Genomic DNA, 15,464 nt, shown 5'->3' with positions numbered 1-15,464 from the left:
TGCTGGGTGGGGGAGCTGATTGGAGGTGCTGTTAATACCAGGCAGGGGCCCCTGGGACCAGGGCCCAAAGACATAAAGAAGAGTGGGTGGAAGAACATGGCATTGTGGGAAGGAATAGAAAGCCACTGGGATATTCAGTGGGCCTTGCCTCAGCAACGAGCCAGGAAGAAAGGCTGAGTCAGAAATCAGGTCAAAGGTGGTGGGAGTGGGGATGATGGTGAAATTGCCATAAGCCAAGAACTGTGTTGGGATTTGGTGTTTCCTGAGGCTCAGCACATCATATTAAGAGCATGAGGCTTGGGGTGAGACAGACCTGAGTTTAAATCCCAGCTTCAAAATGTGTGAAGTAGCTTAAATCTCCCAGAGCCTCAGCTTCTTTATCTGTATAATGGGAATAAAATAGCACCTACCTGATAGCACTGTTATGAAAATAAATGAGATAGTAGAATGTCTTGATATGATGCCTTGCTGGATTAATGGTAGCTCATATTTTTATTTTAAGTTGTGTCTGTGTAGAGGATGCCTTTGTCTGCTTCTTTTCCTTCTATTATCTGTCCTTTTAAAGTTTCTAAACACAATCCTCTTCACCCTTAGGGCCCCAGTCAGGTCCTGCAAATGGGTTTGGTGGGTTGGAGAGGGGGTGTGTATGAGTGTGTGTGTGTGTGTGTGTGTGTGTTCACATACCTGCTTGCCTCTAGAAAGTGGATGCAGCTCGTTTGTTCCCCTAAGATGCTGCTTACTCACCTGGAGCTGCCTCCGTGACAGTACTGGTGGCTATGGGGCCACCACCTGGCTGTATCTTTGGCTGCACTGCCCCCTCCCAGCTGTGCCTCTTGGCTGTGCTGTTCTAATGCTCGCATTTGTCTTGCAGCCTCTCGCTCCTGTGAGGAAAGGCTTGTGGCCTGGGCCAGCCCGGGGCTCTGGTCAGGGTTGGCCTGAGCTCAGCCTGAGCCCTCTCTTACCCTGGTGGCCTCTGCTGATAGTGGCGCTCCCTGTCAGTGAGCTGCCTGTGAGTGTAGGATGCCACCAAAAGTCCCTTGGCTTTGGATAGGGTGGAGGTTGGGGGCTCTTTGGGCACCAGTTCTGCCTGCTGTCATTCTGAACCTTGTCTCAGTTTTCTTGGGGGACGCATCCTGGCATGAGAGCTGGTACGAGATTTAGAGCTATTCTAAGGCTCGTCCAGGGTAAATGGAGACATCTCTCTGGTGAGAGGCTCTGTTTAAAAAGAGTGTTTATAGTTCCAAGATCCTTTATCCCAGAAAAGCCCTGTGGAGGAGATGAGCAGGGTAAAGAGAATTAAGCATCTGTCCCAGGGCTCTGTTCATCCTTGTGGAGCCCTCATCCTTGGCTAGGTTCTGCTCTCAGGCTGGCTGTTGCCCAGGACTAGGTTCTGGACCACTGAATGAGGGCTGGGGTGGTGTAGTGGTGGTGGTAATTGAGACCTGACTGAGCCCCTTCAGGTGAGAGAAGTAGGTGGGTGGTGGAAACAGCCATATCAGGAGATGCTTCTTAGAGAGGCTGAATGTGCTGGGGATGGGGTAGAGAGTCTGGTCAGAGTATTCATGATGGCTAGGCTCCTCAACTGTAAAAGACAAGAGTGTTTTTTGCATCCTGGTTGTTGATGGAGAGGGAGACAAAGGCCAGGGAGCCATAACCAGTGGGTGGGCTTCAGGAGGAGGGGGCCATTAGCTCTACAGACAACAGAGAAGGAATGAAGAGAAAAGTGGGCTCACTCTTCTGCAGAGGGCCTTAATGTTAAAGACAGAGAAGAGGAATGTCTTTGTCACAGAGATCACAGGGGATTCTCTGAAGGATTGGGGAGGGTTCTCTGTCACTTGGGAGCTCCTCAATCCCGTGCAGGTAAATTGCTGGATTTCCCCCCCTCCCCCCCCCCCCCACAGTGCGGAAACAGGAGATCATTAAGATCACAGAACAACTGATTGAGGCCATCAACAATGGGGACTTTGAAGCCTACACGTGAGTAGAGACCCATTTCCTTGAGACCCAAGTCAACTCTAGAAGCCTTCCCACTTCCCCAAAATCAGCTTGGACCCTGGGAAAAGGGAAGGCTGGGCCTTGGGCACAATGCTTGAATTAAATACCAGGCCCTTGGGCTGGAATCCCTCCCAGATAGATACCCTATGATAATACCCCACCCCACCTACCCCCATTCCCCACCCCTGCCATGGTGTCTTGGTGGTGGGCTGAGAGGGTAAGACCCTAAGATCTTAGCCATCTTGTCAGACCGAGCCCGCAGCTAACATGCTGCAGGACAGACATCACTGACAAGGAAGAAAGACAAGTAATCCTATAGGAGACTGACAGGCTATTTTTTTTTTCTGCAGGAAGATTTGCGATCCAGGCCTCACTTCCTTTGAACCTGAGGCCCTTGGTAACCTCGTGGAGGGGATGGATTTCCATAAGTTTTACTTTGAGAATCGTGAGTGGGTTCGTGCTGCTGATATACTCCTGCCTGACCCTTTACCCCCTTTGCCTCTGTCCCTGCTCACCATCTCCTCTTCCCAGTTGCCTGCTTTTCCCTTATTTGACCTGCTTGGCTGCACCTTGTTCTATGTGTTTGCTTCCTTGTGCCCTGAGGATGGTCTTAAACTGACACCTTTGAAGGACTTGCTTCAGAGCCCCACGTGCCCCGTCATTCTGCAGCTGCTTTGTGGCACAATCAGGGTCACGATTCCTTTAAGCCTCACCTCTTTCCACAATGACTGGAAACCACTGAGATTAGGTTGAGATGACGTCAGCAAGTAGTAATGAAGCTCTGTATGTATAGATTTCACAGTAGAGGAAATTAAAACCAGGATAAGAATGTACAAGCAAGTAGCAGGGCACTGTGGGTGATTTGTGAGATCAGAAGTTGTGGCTGGGGCCTCCTGAATATGGAGGGAAGCAGTCCTGGCTGAGGGGCTGTATACTCTGGACTCTGGACAGTTCGTGGAAGTTCCAGGGAATAAGAAGATGAATCACCACCTCCTCCTGTCTTTCTCTCCACTTTCTAGCACCCTCCTCCTCCCTATTTTTTTTTTTTTCTTTTCTTTCCCATTTTATCCCAGGCCTTCCCCCATCCTGCCCTGAGGTTTTTTTGTTTGTTTGTTTGTTTGTTTTGTTTTTTTGTGGCTTTTTTTTTGTCACAGTTTTTTTCTACTAACTACCATCCTCTCCATGTCAGCTGCAAATGTAAACCCTTGGCTATCTAAGTAATTCTGTTAGCCAGAAGCAGTTTCAGAGATTATAGAAGCCCTAGGGAGGGTCTCAGGTAGACCCTGTCTAACATTTGAAATGAATTAAAATGTGAATCTCATTAAAAGCAACACAGTTCACAGTGTTCGCTGATAATGGCAATCCAACTTCTTTTGGCCTTCCCGCAGCAGAATCTGGGAACCCTAGGAATATCCTGAGCTTGGTGCTTTGGTGATTCTATTTTAACTTTGGACATTTTTTTTTTCCAAATCACAAATCAATTTTGAAATCTTAAGCTCTTGATTTTGCTCTGCAGCCAGTTAGGGTCAAGCCAACCCTTATGAAATCTAAACATCGGCCTGGAAGAATGGAAAGATCATAGGCTTTAGTTAAGAGTCAGATGGTCCTGAGTTCAAATGTTGTGTGATTTGGGAAAATTACTTAACCTCCTTGAGCCTGCTTCATTATTTCATAATAAAGAAAATAATATTGACCAAGAAATAATGGTTTATGTATGTAAAACCCCTAGTGCAATGTCTGATTAAAGTAGTAGTTGTTATTATCATTGTTCTCCACCTCTTTCTTCCATTTGGATAACTGAGACTACTGTTATGGGGTTTCCTGGCCTTTGGTATATGGGGGACTTAGGGACTCCCAGAATGGTTGCTGGAAAAGAGGGTGAGACCTGGAAGAGCAGGCTGGGAGGAAAATGTCAGTGCCCAGGCCTGATGCCCTCCTACCTACTGCACTCTGCCTTGCCCTCTGCAGTTCTATCCAAGAACAGCAAGCCCATCCACACCACCATCCTGAACCCGCACGTCCACGTGATTGGGGAGGACGCAGCTTGCATCGCCTACATCCGCCTCACCCAGTACATCGATGGGCAGGGTCGGCCTCGCACCAGCCAGTCGGAGGAGACCCGGGTCTGGCACCGCCGGGATGGCAAGTGGCTCAATGTCCACTATCACTGCTCAGGAGCCCCTGCTGCACCGCTGCAGTGAGCTCAGCCACAGGTGCACCTGGTGGGGGGGGCGGTGAGGAGGGGGACAGATGGGATCAGAGGAGGGAGAGGAGGTTGAGAAGTGGCACTAGGGGAAGAGATATGGATCATCCCAGGGGAGTGGCAAAGGCTGTCAGACAGACTTGTGTCTGGCCCTAGGACTCTAAGTTGGGTGACTTTGGACAGGTTACTTCCCTACCCTAAGCCTGTTTCTTTAGCTGTCAAAAAAGAGAGAAAGAGTGGTACCTACTTCATTGAGTTGTAAGGATTAAATAAGATACTCAGAAGTAAAGCATTTGCTTAGCAAATGTGAAGCAATGTTATATTTAAATGCTAGCTTCTCCCCCATCCTCCACCTTCTCAGGCAGACTTGGCCACATGTCTAGTGTGTTTAAGTCCCTGGAACTCATCTGTGTGCTTATTGTCCTTTGTTCTGTTACCACGTCTGTCCTCTTTGACAGGGGCATTAGGAGATCCCAGCCGGAGGTCAAACCTTCGCAGCCAGTGGCTCTGGAGGGCCTGAGTGACAGCGGCAGTCCTGTTCGTTTGAGGTTTAAAACAATTAAATTACAAAGCGGCAGCAGCCAATGCACGCCCCTGCATGCAGCCCTCCCGCCCGCCCTTCGTGTCTGTCTCTGCTGTACCGAGGTGTTTTTTACATTTAAGAAAAAAAAAGAAAAAAAGATTGTTTAAAAAAAAATGGAATCCATACCATGATGCGTTTTAAAACCACCGATAGCCCTTGGGCCGGCAAGAAGGCAGGAGTTTGTGTGACACCCGTCCTGGCATGAGCAGCCGGCTCACCCACCAGCCCTGAAGAGGTGAGCTCGGCCTCTGGCCTCCGTGGACTCAGGGGACCAGGCAAGAACTCTGACAGAGCTTTGGGGGCTGTGATGTGATTGCAGCCCCTGAGGTGGCCTGCCTGCCCCAGGTCTAGGAATGGACTTCTTCTGAACTTGCATAGCGCCTAGAATGAGGCTGATGAGAACATCGTGGCCATCAGACCTACTTGTGAGAGAACACAGAGCTCCCAGCCTGCTGTGGAGGCAGCTGAGAAGCAGTGGCCTCGGGACTGAGGGCCTGGACATTGCTGTACTGTTCCATTTAGTGTAGAAAGGAAGAGAATTGGTGCTGCAGAAGTGTGTCCGCCACAAAGCTGTTGAGAAACCTCGTGTTAGTCTGACATGTACTCACTTACTCATCCATTTCTATAGGATGCACAATGCACGTGGGCCCTGATACTGAGGCCCAATACCTGCAGCTGGGAAAGGGGAGGGGTTGCTGCTTTGCTTTGTGTTTGTTTTCTTATAACTTAGCAAGGAGAGAGTCAGGCCCTGGTCAGGGCTCCCCTTGCTGCCTTTGGCAGTTCTGTTTCTGTGCCGATTTGGACCATCTTTGTCTTGACTTTTCATTGTGGTGGTCCCTGTGCTGACCCTCATCTGGGCCTGGGCCCTCTGCCAAGTGCCCCTGTGGGATGGGAGGAGTGAGGCAGCGGGATTGAGTTGATGGTTGTTTCTATGCATTCAGGCTGCCCTCAGGACTGCCTCCCTTCTTACTCTTCCCTTGCTGCACGCCCATCTCTTTACCTGTCTTTGAGATTGACCTGACTGCTCTGGCAAGAAGAGATGTTCTCTTTAAAGAGGCCTCTCTACTGACCAACTGAAGTATATGACTTACTGCTGGACAATCTGCATGGGCATCACCCCCCCCTCACCTGCATGTACCCAAAAGAGGTGTCCAGAGCCAAGGCTCCTACATTCATTGTCCCTCTCTGTGCTCAAGGAGTTCCATTCCAGGAAGGAAAGATCTGTACCCTAAGCAGATAGCAGAGAAGATAATGGAGGAGCAACTGGTCATGGCCTTGGTTTCCCCCAGAACAACTATGCAGACTTATCTGCACAAATATCTGCACTATTGGGGGAAAGGTGGGTAAATCCCAGCTTCCTGAACTATCTTCAGGAGGCACAGGAGCTGGGAGAAGAGGCAGAGCTACAGGTTTACCTTGTAGCCAGCTGAGAAGAGAGCAGACTCACAGGTGCTGGTGCTTGGGTTTAGCCAGGCTCCTCTGAGCACCTCATGCATGCCTCATCCCCTGGGCCCCAGCCCTTTCTTGCCCTGCAGCCTGCAGTACCAGCACGCAGACGCCTTCACCACAGGGTTTGGTTTTGCTGGCTTGAAGACAAATGGTCTTAGAGTTCATTAAGACCCATAGCTTCATATGGCTGCTCCAGCCCCACTTCTTAGCATTCTTACTCCTCTTCTGGGGCTAATGTCAGCATCTATAGACAATAGACTATAAAAAAAAAAATCACCTTTTAAACAGGAAATGGAAGGCATTTGATGCAGAATTTTTGCATGATGACATAGAAATAATTTAAAAATAGTTAGTGTTTGTTCTGAATGTTGGTAGACCCTTCATAGCTTTGTTACAATGAAACCTTGAACTGAAGATATTTAATAAAATAACCTTTAAACAGTCCATTGTGTTACTGCTGTTGGAAGCTTATGGCCAAAGGCTGATTGGAGCAGCCTGGGTTACAAGCCTTCAGATGAGGAGATGTAGCTTCTCCCACCTCCCTTTGGGCCCACTGTAAAATAAAACTTCCTCATAAACTCATCAACCTCCAACTGGCCCACTGGGCTGCTGACGCGAGCTTGGGGTGGAGAGAAAAGATGTGGACCCTTAGCTGGCGGGCTAGGGGTCTCGCCCCGCCCCCGGGCCCCGCCCGCGTCACGGGCTGCCCCGCCCCCTTCGCCCCTCAGTGGCCCGACTCGGCTCCCCCTTCGCAGGGCTGAGTGGACGAGCCCGAACCCTGGGCCCGCCCCTGCCCCGGGAGCCGCGGCGCCCGACGCTCGCCAGACTGTGCCACCGGGCGGGGAGGAGGGGGTGCGCCTCTGCGGGCGGGGCGCGCAGCCCGCCGTCTCGGAGGCCGAGGCTCGACCGAGCGCTACGGAGGACTGTTCGGCCGCCCAGCACCTCGGCAGTGCAGCTGCCAGGCCCGGACTCTGCGGGGACCTGAGGGGCGTCACGAGCGGCAGCGAGCCGCCTCCCCCCACCCCGGGTGGGAGCGGTGGTTGGGCCCGGCTGCGGCAGCGCGTTCTCTCGGAGATGGCGGAGCCGCCGCGACGCGGCCCAAGGCCCCGAGAGCTGGGAAGCCGGGCAGCCCCGGGACGCGGCGGAGCCCGGGGACAGCGGGGACGCCGCCTAGTCCGCCGGGTGAGCCGCCCTTGAGGGTAACCACCCCCCACTCAGAGGGTGGCCCCCACCCACGGTCTCCCGCAGTCCCTCCCCTCACAGACTTCCCCTCAGTGTTGCCACCATAACCACCCGCGGGGTTGTCCCGGGCGGCCCTCAGCGCGGCCCAGCGCTCCCCTCTCCTGCGTCCCCTCCGCTAGCCTCCCTCGTAGTTGCTTCATTTCCCTCAGTAGGGGGCTCCTCCTCCCCTCGGGGCTCTCCCAGCCCAATGCTTGCCTCGATGTCACCCCAAGCTCTCCTCGGCGTGTCCCTTGCCCGGTCCCCATCTGGCGCTCCCTTCATATCCACCTGTGACCCCATGGCCCCCTCAGCAGGGACCCTCTACCCGTGACTCCTGGTATGGCAGCCCCGCATTCCCACGTCGCTCGCTCCTCGGTACTCCCCCCCCCCCCCCCCCCATCCCGCGGCATCTGCACCACTCGTCTCCCCGCCTTCCCTGGTTCCTCTCACTAGTGCTGTCGCCCAGCCCAGGCCTGGGTGACCCCTTTGGTTTCTGCCTCAGAAACCTCCCGCTGCTGCTCACACGTACAGCAACCCTTTCCCCGCGTTCCTGCTTCGGTATCTGTCATCCCATCCCACACTCGACCCCAATAGCTCCCTCAGCACCCCTTCCCTAAATATTGCTGCTTCTTCTAGGTGTGAAGCCAACATGCAGTGGTTAAGAACACGGGCTGTGGAGCTCTACAGGCCTGACTTTGAATCCCAGTTCCTCCACTGACTGACTGAGCTGTGTGATCCTGGGCAAGTGACTAAGCTTCTCTGGACCTCAAATTACTCACATGTAAAATGGGGATAATAATAGTGTCTGCCTCTTACCTACCTTCCAGGGCTGATGTGAGCATTAAATATATGGAAAGCTCTTGGAAGAATGTCTGACAAAGAGTAAGCTCTCACTATTTACAATTATTCTTAACAGTAATGGGGGAGACACCCTGAGTGTCCACTTCGTGTCAGTGAGGACTTCTCACTACTGTGTTTTCCCTAAAGAGTTTCCTTTAATTCTTAGGATTCACCCCTTCCCATCACTATTTCAGTCCTCTCCCCAGCTTTCTTTTCATGTCAATTTTACCCAGGCCAAAGCTGAACTGTTCTTAAATCATCTCTCTCAATTCTGAGGAACCCTGTCTCTGCCTGATCTCACCCCTGAGATGTATATGCCTGGGAGTGGGTAGCAGAGAAGGATTGCCAGTCCCTGGCCTTACTAGGAATGGCTAAGCTGGAGAGAACAACAATAAAGCTTCTAGAAGCAGTCTATATATTTAAGAAAACAGTCTCCAAAATTAGGTCTCCCTGAAACTGTTTTCTGATCACACTGTCCTTACCCCTTTCTTACTGGTTGGGTATGACTTAAGCTGTTGTAGCTCTCATCCAGCCCCACTAAGTTTGCTATCTTTTTGTAACAGGATTCAATCCCTCATGTCTCCATAGGCTAGCTCAGGACCCTTCTGAGCTGTTCAGTGATGAGGATATAGTATCACCTAGGCTAAGTTAGGAAGGTGAACTGAAGTGATAGGAAGACAGACTGGACTCAGCCCTCTGGCTTCTCTCAGGCCCCAGTGATGTGGTCTGCCCTGGGGCTACATTTTTATCACCTCTCTGACACTTGTGCAGATGAGATGAAGGACAGGGGATGAGTAATTTTTCACAAGTAATAGAGAGTTTCTGGGTTTGGAAGTGAATCGAATGATTAGGTAGCACCATTTCTTTTACCTTTCGAATCTCCCCACCCCCCATCATAGTGTTCTCACTACAAGTTCGTTAGTGCTTCTAGCTTGTGATGTTGGGTTTGATTGATGAGGAAGATTAACAGACTCATGAGTTTCCTCTTATCTCGTATTTCATTGGAGCACGGAACTTGTGGGGCTTTCTGTCCCTTCCTCACAGGACGACCAGAGCTCCTGCTGGCTGGCCAACTGCTTAGTCGTGGGCTGGGAACTTCTTCCAGAGCAGGTTCATTTTCACCCTCCTGAGCTGTTTGGTCTCCTTTTGATGGGAGATTTGTTCCCTTCCAGCCCTTGAATAGACTGCTCTAGCTCTGAGTTTAGCTCAGGAAGGAGAATTTATATTCTAAGAAAGGCAACAAGCTATGAAGTGAAGGTATGAGACTCAGATTGTGTTGTTCTTCTACAGGAGCTTTTTTTTTTTTGGAGAACAAATCATCCTGTGAGCAGGAGGTAAGAGAGATGGGTGAAGAGGGGAATGGGTTAATGATACACTTTCAGGTGGAGAAGTAACCCATTGATTTTTCTGTGTTACAGATAGTGAGGGCAGGGATTATGAACTTTGTTGACCTCTAATGTGAGGAGCTCAGCAGGACCAAGAGTGGAGCCTGGCTAGATTTGCATCCTGAAGCCATGGACCAGGGGGCCATGGTGACTTGAGACCAGTGGACTGTGTCCAGTTGCCCCTCGTTGCCCCTTCTAACTCCCCTACCCTAAAGTAAGGGGAGTTGGCTCCAACTTTTCAGGGAACTAACCCTGAGGAAATCATTTTCCCTTACTTTCCTATCCTACCCTCTTAAGAGAGCCCAGCCTATAGAACTCCTACCTCCCATCCCCTGAGGTAGACCCCATCCCTGCCTCCCCTTCCCCGCCATGCTCAAGCTGTGGAAGGTGGTACGCCCAGCTCGGCAGCTGGAACTGCACCGCCTCATACTGCTGCTGATCGCTTTCAGTCTGGGCTCCATGGGCTTCCTGGCTTACTACGTATCCACCAGCCCCAAGGCCAAGGAACCCTTGCCCCTGCCCTTGGGAGACTGCAGCAGTGGTGGGGCAGCTGGCCCTGGCCCTGTACGTCCACCAGTCCCACCACGGCCCCCCAGGCCACCAGAGACAGCTCGAACTGAACCTGTGGTCCTTGTGTTTGTGGAGAGTGCATACTCACAGCTGGGGCAGGAGATTGTGGCCATCTTGGAGTCTAGTCGTTTTCGTTATAGCACTGAGCTAGCACCCGGCCGAGGGGACATGCCCACACTGACTGATCATACCCGTGGCCGCTATGTCTTGGTCATTTATGAAAACCTGCTCAAGTATGTCAACCTGGATGCCTGGAGTCGGGAACTGTTAGACCGGTACTGTGTGGAGTACGGTGTGGGCATCATTGGCTTTTTCCGAGCCCATGAACATAGCCTACTGAGTGCCCAGCTCAAGGGTTTTCCCCTTTTCCTACACTCAAACTTGGGGCTCCGGGACTACCAAGTGAATCCTTCTGCCCCCTTACTGCATCTCACACGCCCCAGCCGCCTGGAACCTGGGCCGCTGCCTGGTGATGACTGGACCATCTTCCAATCCAATCATAGCACATATGAACCAGTGCTTCTTGCCAGCCTTCGGCCAGCTGAATCCCCTGTGCCAGGACCAGTGCCTCGCCGGACCCGGCTTCCCACTGTCGTACAAGACCTGGGGCTTCATGATGGCATCCAGCGGGTGCTCTTTGGCCATGGCCTTTCCTTCTGGCTCCACAAACTTGTTTTTGTTGATGCTGTTGCATACCTCACTGGCAAGCGCCTCTGCCTAGACCTTGACCGCTACATCTTGGTAGACATTGATGACATCTTTGTGGGCAAGGAAGGTACCCGCATGAAGGTGGCTGATGTTGAGGTCAGTCTTTTTCCTGACTCAAATTTCTTTCCTTAGAAGCTGTTTCAAGCTCTGTCCTATCAGACTCCTTTGATTCTGAGCTTGTCATAGGTATACTCCCTGCCCTTTTCAGGCAGGAAGAACATTACTTTTCATTTTTCTCCTGATCAGTCTGCTCTCATGATTTCTTGTGTTCCTGCTACTCTTCCCAGGCTCTGTTGACCACCCAGAACAAACTCAGGACCTTAGTCCCCAACTTCACTTTCAACTTGGGCTTCTCGGGCAAGTTCTATCATACTGGTGAGTGTATTCCCCTGTTCCTTCAGCATATCTGTCTTAGTTTGGACTGTCCCTTCACTGTTCATCTTCCTGGGCAGGCAAGTTGGAGAAAAGGGGCAGGGTTTGGGGTCAAAATATGGTGAGGAGCTAGCGGTGGATATGAATTTAGGTTAGCATGGGTGGCTGAAGAGCAAGTCAGCATTGGGGCAAAATAGTCTCAGGTGGGCAGAAGTCAGCAATCTTATCCCAAGAATGGAAGATGGTCAGTGTTGTTACAGAACAGAGGAGGGCACAGGGCCTGACTGGCTGTGGTCAGTGGTCAGTGTGTGGTCATAGGGACAGAGGAGGAAGATGCAGGGGACGACATGCTGCTGAAGCACCGCAAAGAGTTCTGGTGGTTCCCCCACATGTGGAGCCACATGCAGCCACACCTGTTCCACAATCGCTCCGTGCTGGCTGACCAGATGAGGCTCAACAAACAGTTTGCTCTGGTGAGACCCTTGGATCTGTTCCCCATACTTTTTCCCAGACATAATGATTCCTTTTCAACCTTCCCCTAATGGGGTGCCCTTTCCCTACCCTTTCCATTTGTCTTTCTGTGGAGGTATCCCCACCCTCTTTACCCTCTACTCCCTGAACCTCACCAGGTCCTGGTGAGAATCTATGCCATTCCCAGGAACATGGGATTCCCACGGATCTGGGGTATGCTGTGGCCCCCCACCACTCGGGTGTATACCCCATCCACACGCAACTCTATGAGGCCTGGAAATCTGTGTGGGGCATCCAGGTGACCAGCACTGAGGAATATCCCCATCTCCGCCCTGCCCGCTACCGCCGTGGCTTCATTCACAATGGCATTATGGTGAGGGACCCCTGATACAAACCTGAATCAAACTCCTACATTTAGACAGCCACCAACCTGCACTGACCTGTGTCCTCTCAACTGCCAGTCCAAGTTCACATAATAGGGGGTAAAGGGGTGAAAAGTCATAATGCACATAGTAAGAGTTTTATTGGTGTAACTCAGTACTTTACAAACCCAGGGAATCCTAATGCCTTAGGTGTTTTGTCCTTTATTTAGTTTTCATTCTGCCTTTCAAATCTCATGTTAGTTTGTTTTTTCCTTCTTCTTCTAGGTATTACCACGGCAGACATGTGGACTCTTCACTCACACAATCTTCTATAATGAATATCCTGGAGGCTCTCGTGAACTAGACCGGAGCATCCGAGGTGGAGAGCTCTTTCTGACAGTGCTGCTTAATCCGGTAAGGTGCTGAGAGGAAGGGCTAGAAGATTGGAGAGCTGAAGTGTATGTAGGCTGGGAATTTTGCTCACCAAGCCTGATTCTGAGGTGGGGTAGGCTCTCTAATTCTGACACGCAGGCTCCCTCTTGCAGATCAGCATTTTTATGACCCATCTGTCAAATTATGGAAATGATCGGCTGGGCCTGTATACCTTTGAGAGCCTGGTGCGTTTCCTTCAATGCTGGACACGGCTGCGCCTACAGACCCTTCCTCCTGTCCCTCTTGCACGAAAGTACTTTGAACTGTTCCCTCAAGAGCGAAGCCCCCTTTGGCAGGTATGGTTGGAGCTCAGGCTGACCAGAGACGTGATGGGGGTGGAGAGAGTTGAAGAAAAGATGAAACATCTGATTCTTGGCCTCACCTTCAGAATCCCTGTGATGACAAGAGGCACAAAGATATCTGGTCCAAGGAGAAAACCTGTGATCGGCTACCCAAGTTCTTGATTGTGGGACCCCAGAAAACAGGTGAATCGTCCTTAGCCAGCTTCTCTTGCCCTGCCTTAAGCCCAAAGGATTCTTTGGCCAAGGAATTCCCTTCTCATACCCACCTCTCCTTAATCCAGTCTCTTGAGACAGTGATTCTTAATCCTGAATCAGAATCATCTGTGGTTTGTTTTTTTTAAAGATCCACAAGTGATTCTGATGCAGTCAAGGCTGAGAACTACTATTTTAACTTCCCTGGGTCTCGCTGTCTTTTCCTTCTCTCACTCTAGTTTGTCCAAAGGGGATATTACTACTCAGAGTGGTTATTTTCTCACCTCCTTAAAATTCATATTGTTGATCTGGCTTCTTTCCCAAAATAGCCTCGACTTCTCTCCCATTTAGGGACCACAGCTATTCACTTCTTCCTGAGCCTGCACCCAGCTGTGACTAGCAGCTTCCCTAGCCCCAGCACCTTTGAGGAGATTCAGTTCTTCAACGGCCCTAATTACCACAAGGGTATTGATTGGTGAGACTGGGACCCTTTGTAATGCTTCTCAGAGGAACATTCCCTTCCCTCCAAATCCTCATCCCAGCTTCCACCAGTGCAGGTATCTGGCCCCTTCATGCTGCAAATTCTCTGCCTCTCCTCTGTGCTACTTCCTAGGTACATGGACTTCTTCCCTGTCCCTTCCAATGCCAGCACTGACTTTCTCTTTGAAAAAAGTGCCACCTACTTTGACTCAGAGGTTGTACCACGTCGGGGGGCTGCCCTTCTGCCACGAGCCAAGATCATCACTGTGCTCACCAACCCTGCTGACAGGGCCTACTCCTGGTATCAGGTGAGCCTGAAGCTAGGGATACATTAGGGCTTAAGTGAGGGAGGTGGTGACTGCTAGAGACAGAAAGGAAGAGGGTAGGGAAACTAAATTGCTTTGGTGTGGGATTCCTATGCTGTGTATTCATCAGGTCAAGAGTAGGGCAGAATAATTCTATCAAATCACCCATCCTTTCCTATTCCTTGTCCTTCAGCACCAGCGAGCACATGGAGACCCAGCTGCTCTGAATTATACTTTCTACCAGGTGATTTCAGCCTCCTCTCAGGCCCCTCTGGCACTTCGCTCCCTGCAGAACCGCTGTCTTGTCCCTGGCTACTATTCCACCCATCTGCAGCGCTGGCTGACTTACTACCCCTCTGGACAGGTACATGCCCCCCAGTAGCCTTTGTTGGGGTCCCCCTTCCCTTCTTTGTCCCTTCAGCCTAGAGGCTTCTAAGGAATACAGAGGGAACTACATCTCTGTCCCTTTAGTTGCTGATTGTGGATGGGCAAGAGCTGCGTACCAACCCAGCTGCCTCAATGGAGAGCATCCAGAAGTTCCTGGGTATCACACCCTTTCTGAACTACACACGGACCCTCAGGTGGGAGAGCATGACCCAGGGGAGGAGGAATCGGGGAAATGGGGAAACAGGTTGACCATGTCTGTTTGGAAGAGACATGTGTCCCTGTGAGCTGGGAGAGGTAATATACATTTATGGGGCTTGAATTTTCTTTTCTCCCTACCAATTAATGCCCTTTTGCTATTGAGCAGGTTTGATGAAGATAAGGGATTCTGGTGCCAGGGACTTGAAGGTGGGAAGACTCGTTGTCTGGGCAAAAGCAAAGGCCGGAGGTATCCGGATATGGACACTGAGGTGAGTAAAGCCTCAGACAAGGTATCGCTCTCTACCTCTGAGGTCTCATCCTGCGTCCCACTCCTTACCATTTCTGCCTCCATTTTTCTCCTCTCAGTCCCGCCTTTTTCTTATGGATTTTTTCCGGAACCACAATTTGGATCTGTCGAAGCTGCTAAGCCGGCTTGGACAGCCAGTGCCCTCATGGCTTCGGGAAGAACTGCAACATTCCAGTCTGGGCTGATGTCCAGGCCTCCTGTACCAGCAAAAGCGCCCCGCTACCCTAAAGGGCAAGCCCAGAGCAGGGCCCACAAGGGGTATTAGAGTGGCCCAGCCCCTTCTACCTCAGTGGCCCCCAGGCCTGGGATGGCTGAGAAGGAAAGGGCAGTCCTTTCCCATAGCTCTAGGGTCTTATAAAGGGGCTTCCCTTGATACCCCACATCATGGTACTAGGCACCTTCAACCCATGGTCTTTGAAGGTGGGTGAGAATGAAAGGGTCCAGGCAAGGTGTAGAGGAACTTATTAATCCAGTGATTTCCCTCTTCATTCTCAGCAGTATATCTATCTATACCTGGCTATGGGAGGGACCCCCCCTACTGTGGGATCAATGGGATCTACCTGTGGCCCGGCCTCCCTAATGTCATTCACATTGAATGGGGATGAGGCCGGACAGTGGCTCATAGAGCTGAGTATGAGCCCTAGCTGTGGGCTAGAAATGTCCTTAATAAACATCCTTATTTTTCTGTTTTGTCTGCCTCAC

General features: G+C 51.2%; 2 protein-coding genes across 12 annotated transcripts in view; both read left to right on the top strand.

Annotated features, from left to right (window-relative positions):
- Positions 1-6,674, top strand: part of CAMK2G (calcium/calmodulin dependent protein kinase II gamma) — a 122,648-nt gene extending 115,974 nt beyond the window's left edge. For all 7 annotated transcript variants that reach the window (XM_086680026.1, XM_086680025.1, XM_086680028.1 and 4 more), the window contains 4 exons: positions 1,902-1,977; positions 2,346-2,440; positions 3,964-4,208; positions 4,657-6,674. In XM_086680026.1, the coding sequence (XP_086536152.1) occupies positions 1,902-1,977; positions 2,346-2,440; positions 3,964-4,196 (404 nt within the window). In that variant the 3' untranslated portion in view covers positions 4,197-4,208; positions 4,657-6,674. The remainder of the gene's footprint in view (positions 1-1,901; positions 1,978-2,345; positions 2,441-3,963; positions 4,209-4,656) is intronic.
- A 379-nt stretch (positions 6,675-7,053) lies between these two features.
- Positions 7,054-15,447, top strand: NDST2 (N-deacetylase and N-sulfotransferase 2). 5 transcript variants are annotated; one of them, XM_086680022.1, is made up of 17 exons: positions 7,056-7,412; positions 8,088-8,192; positions 8,279-8,333; positions 9,582-9,625; positions 9,710-11,050; positions 11,242-11,329; positions 11,645-11,799; positions 11,985-12,170; positions 12,445-12,573; positions 12,705-12,887; positions 12,980-13,076; positions 13,437-13,560; positions 13,699-13,873; positions 14,064-14,234; positions 14,342-14,451; positions 14,622-14,724; positions 14,822-15,447. In XM_086680022.1, the coding sequence occupies exons 5-17, from the start codon at positions 10,046-10,048 to the stop codon at positions 14,945-14,947; spliced, it is 2,652 nt and encodes an 883-aa protein (XP_086536148.1). In that variant the 5' UTR covers positions 7,056-7,412; positions 8,088-8,192; positions 8,279-8,333; positions 9,582-9,625; positions 9,710-10,045; the 3' UTR covers positions 14,948-15,447. The 5 variants fall into 5 exon arrangements, with proteins under 5 accessions (XP_086536150.1, XP_086536148.1, XP_086536149.1 ...); XM_086680023.1 differs by lacking the exon at positions 9,582-9,625; XM_086680021.1 differs by having other exon boundaries at positions 8,088-8,333.
- The last annotated feature ends 17 nt before the right edge of the window (positions 15,448-15,464 follow it).

Source organism: Puma concolor, chromosome D2 (genome assembly GCF_028749965.1).
Source record: "Puma concolor isolate L17-30 chromosome D2, mPumCon1.1.hap2, whole genome shotgun sequence".
NCBI classification, from domain to species: domain Eukaryota; kingdom Metazoa; phylum Chordata; class Mammalia; order Carnivora; family Felidae; genus Puma; species Puma concolor.
The sequence above is the reverse complement of the archived record's forward strand: the minus strand, read 5'-3'. Positions and strand labels throughout refer to the sequence as shown.